At 30.7% G+C, this 3,258-nt stretch overlaps 2 protein-coding genes across 3 annotated transcripts; both read right to left on the bottom strand.

The window, feature by feature from the left end:
* Positions 1 to 448: 448 nt before the first annotated feature.
* On the bottom strand, positions 449 to 1,369 carry LOC128882211 (60S ribosomal protein L28). Its single transcript, XM_054133805.1, has 4 exons — positions 1,306 to 1,369; positions 960 to 1,056; positions 636 to 878; positions 449 to 570 (listed from the first exon to the last, which is right to left on the bottom strand). The coding sequence occupies exons 2-4, from the start codon at positions 1,044 to 1,046 to the stop codon at positions 484 to 486; spliced, it is 417 nt and encodes a 138-aa protein (XP_053989780.1). The 5' UTR covers positions 1,047 to 1,056; positions 1,306 to 1,369; the 3' UTR covers positions 449 to 483.
* A 134-nt stretch (positions 1,370 to 1,503) lies between these two features.
* Positions 1,504 to 3,023, bottom strand: LOC128882210 (S-adenosylmethionine sensor upstream of mTORC1). 2 transcript variants are annotated; one of them, XM_054133804.1, is made up of 3 exons: positions 2,663 to 3,023; positions 2,360 to 2,591; positions 1,504 to 2,287 (listed from the first exon to the last, which is right to left on the bottom strand). In XM_054133804.1, the coding sequence occupies exons 1-3, from the start codon at positions 2,792 to 2,794 to the stop codon at positions 1,659 to 1,661; spliced, it is 993 nt and encodes a 330-aa protein (XP_053989779.1). In that variant the 5' UTR covers positions 2,795 to 3,023; the 3' UTR covers positions 1,504 to 1,658. The 2 variants fall into 2 exon arrangements, with proteins under 2 accessions (XP_053989779.1, XP_053989778.1); XM_054133803.1 differs by having other exon boundaries at positions 1,504 to 2,591.
* Between the last annotated feature and the right edge of the window lie 235 nt (positions 3,024 to 3,258).

Below are 3,258 nucleotides of genomic sequence, written 5' to 3'. Positions count from 1 at the left end.
ATTATGTTCGATTAGCAATCATATATTACTTTTATTGACAAATTTGATATAAGAGATGTTTTCAGTTAGCAAATACTACAACTAATCATGGCATTCAGAGATCTTGGTGGTTGCAAAATTCATCATAGTAACTTAGAAATATTTAAATAAACAATTTAGTATACTTTACCTGCATTGAAAACAGACTCAGCTTTGTACACTTCTTGAAATCTGTAACCAAAATAATAAACACAGATGATTTGCATGTATTATTAAAACAAAAACAAATACATAGTACAACTCACCTTTTGAGTTCACTTACACATCTATACATATACAAATCTACCTTTTTAATGGATTTGTTAAAATAAGTACGCCGGACATAACTGCAAAGGAGGCGTATTACACATTTACTATCAATATATTACATTTAAATACGACTTCTCTGCGGTATGACCTTTTTATAGGCTTACATTAAAACATATATTTATTAATGTACAGAAATTAATCAGCCTTTTTGGTTGCACGAGTTTTTTTAGCAGGTAATGGCTTTTGGGAACGCAATACGGCACTGGCACGACGTAAAGCAACCTGGAAATGATTTTTATAAAAATATAACATTAATAAAATTAACTGTTTCTTATAAGTCAATGTACCTTGGTCAAGTCAACGCGATATTTGTTCTTTGACAGCAATCTTTTCAATTTATACAAAGAACGACGGGCACCAGCTTTCATCGTACACCGAACAGTGGCTTTTGCAGGCTTGTTAACTGCTTTTGCTTTTTTGTAAACTACTGTGAATCCCTTTTTGTCTGGCGTGTCAACAACTCCAACACTTTTCCTATGAATTAAACCAGAGTAACGATAGCTACTAAGGTTGGTCAAATTGTTTGGTTCCTGAAATTCCGTATAATTACTGTTGAACTTACTAATTCTCGATAAAATTTATAAACATTATTGGCGAATTATGGTGCTTACCGTAGAAAACGGCTTATTGATATTACGCTTTTTCAAAAGAAAAGCATTGTTATTACGAATAATCATCCAATTCAATTGGGACGACATCTTGAACGATCTGAAACAATTATTTATTCATTTGCTACTCTATTTATCGGCAAAATTCAATTAATGTTAACGTGTATGAAGGTTAACAGCCAACTTGCACGCTTATTAACTACGAAACGTTACATTTCCAATTGCTATTATTAAGTCACTTCGTTAATTTTAATGAAATTATTTATTATTGAACATTATTTACGATTACAGTAGTTACAAACAACAAAACCTATAATTTACTAACATATTAAACAGCAAAGACACTCACCACGTGCACGATCTACGTGATCTACGAAAAGAAAGGCATACAAAATGGCGGACAATATGGACTACCTCCTATCTCGTTCACATTATTTCGTTTTATAGGGACTAGTAACTTGAGAATTTTTAGTAACATAGAGGGTGTTGTTTCTGATGAAATAGGGTATCGAACAGGGTCGAATAGGATCCATAAACAAATATAATTTTTACTGGAGATTTTTTAAATTATGGAACGCTAATAATTAGTAATTAAACGACTTATATATATTTATTCTTTCTTGGTATATACTCCATAACCATACATTGTATACAATTTACAATCTTTGTAGTAAAGCCTTACAAAATCAATGTTTTTTAGCGTTACATTTCGTCAAAAGGTAACTCGCCGAACATAAAAGTAATTTCGTCTACATTATACTCTTTTTTTTCATTTTGTTTAACTTCACTGGACACATTTCGAAAATCCTGAGGAATATAAATAGCAGTAGCGGTTTCATACAGAGGATCATTTTCGGGTACCGTTTGCAAATTCGCCCATCTCAACGCTACACATTTAAGAACACATTTTCTAAATATCATACAATGTATATGTCGCAGCTTTTCGTATTTTATTCTCATAAATCCTAATTTACTCAATACATATCTCCATGATTTTATAAGTTTAGCATTCGCGCTAACATGTTTTGAATCAGGACTTATAATGTAAAGTATACCGCGGGATTGTAACAAATCGTACGCTTTTTTACAGCAAACGTACCTTTGTTTAGGACATGGTAAATATTCTAAAAACAAAGAAAATACAATTACATCATACGAGCTTTCCGCTAATTGCAACATTTCTTCCTTGTCGTCGGAAAATATCTTTTCTTTTCCGATATGAACATTTAAAAAATCACACTTTAAAACTTTGTTTGGTATACCATTTAAATCTATTGCAGTTACATCAAACATATTTATATTCCCAAACGGATTGTAACAGCTTCCTACATCTAATAACATTATTTTATCAGTTGATCCTCGAAGAGTATCATCCAAATTTTCTGATGTACAACTTTCCTTACTTTTAAGATCTAAATTACAATTTGAAGAATGTTCAGTTTCTGTACAATTTGTACTCATTTTTCTTTTGATGTCTTCTTCCCTTTCATCATATTTCTGTCGCCCACCGTTTAAGAAGTACTCCTTGCATTGAGATATAATCCATTCCACTCTACAGAGAATCACACTTTCTGCATTTAAATTATTTGACATCCAATATGTAGTTGCCAATTTTTCCATAGAAGAAGCATACTTCTAAAACAGGAAAAGACAAGATCAATATAACATAAAACTAAATAAAAAATTTACTTAATAAAAAAATGAACCTGTAAAACATCTTTGCGAGTTATATGTCTCTTCCATGCAACATCAGGGCCATAATTCTGAGCCTCTTCTCGTAATGTTGTATGAATGTTTTTTATAATATCAGCCAAATGTTTATGCTCCTCTGTCGCCATTTGAAACAGCAGACAAACATTATTTAATTACGGTAACACATTAGATAGATTGTTATTTAATAAATACACATCACTGAATTTCAATACATTCGTATCATATGTATCATTTAAATAAATATACAAATATACGAACTTCTGTAATAAGAATTTCATAAAATACGGTATTACAATTATTTGTTTATCTAAACAAATTTGTTGATTTTGCATATATATGCATATGCTTGCTCGATTTATGGGCACAAGTAAAGTATCGCCATCTCGCGGTCAGTAGGACAAACTAATTTTTCATTGACATGTTCTTTTGACACTTATAATACCTAATTTTCCTTGTAATTAACTTAAAATAACATTAAATAATAAGTGTATGAAACAATAAAGTGGTTAAGACATGTGTAATTACGTCAAATTTTTCAATTTAAAAATTATTTTATTAATACTAGTTATATAGCGCCAGTGGCGCCATC

This window comes from Hylaeus volcanicus, unplaced genomic scaffold (genome assembly GCF_026283585.1).
Source record: "Hylaeus volcanicus isolate JK05 unplaced genomic scaffold, UHH_iyHylVolc1.0_haploid 273, whole genome shotgun sequence".
NCBI lineage: Eukaryota > Metazoa > Arthropoda > Insecta > Hymenoptera > Colletidae > Hylaeus > Hylaeus volcanicus.
This window is presented reverse-complemented; position numbering and strand designations above follow the sequence as displayed.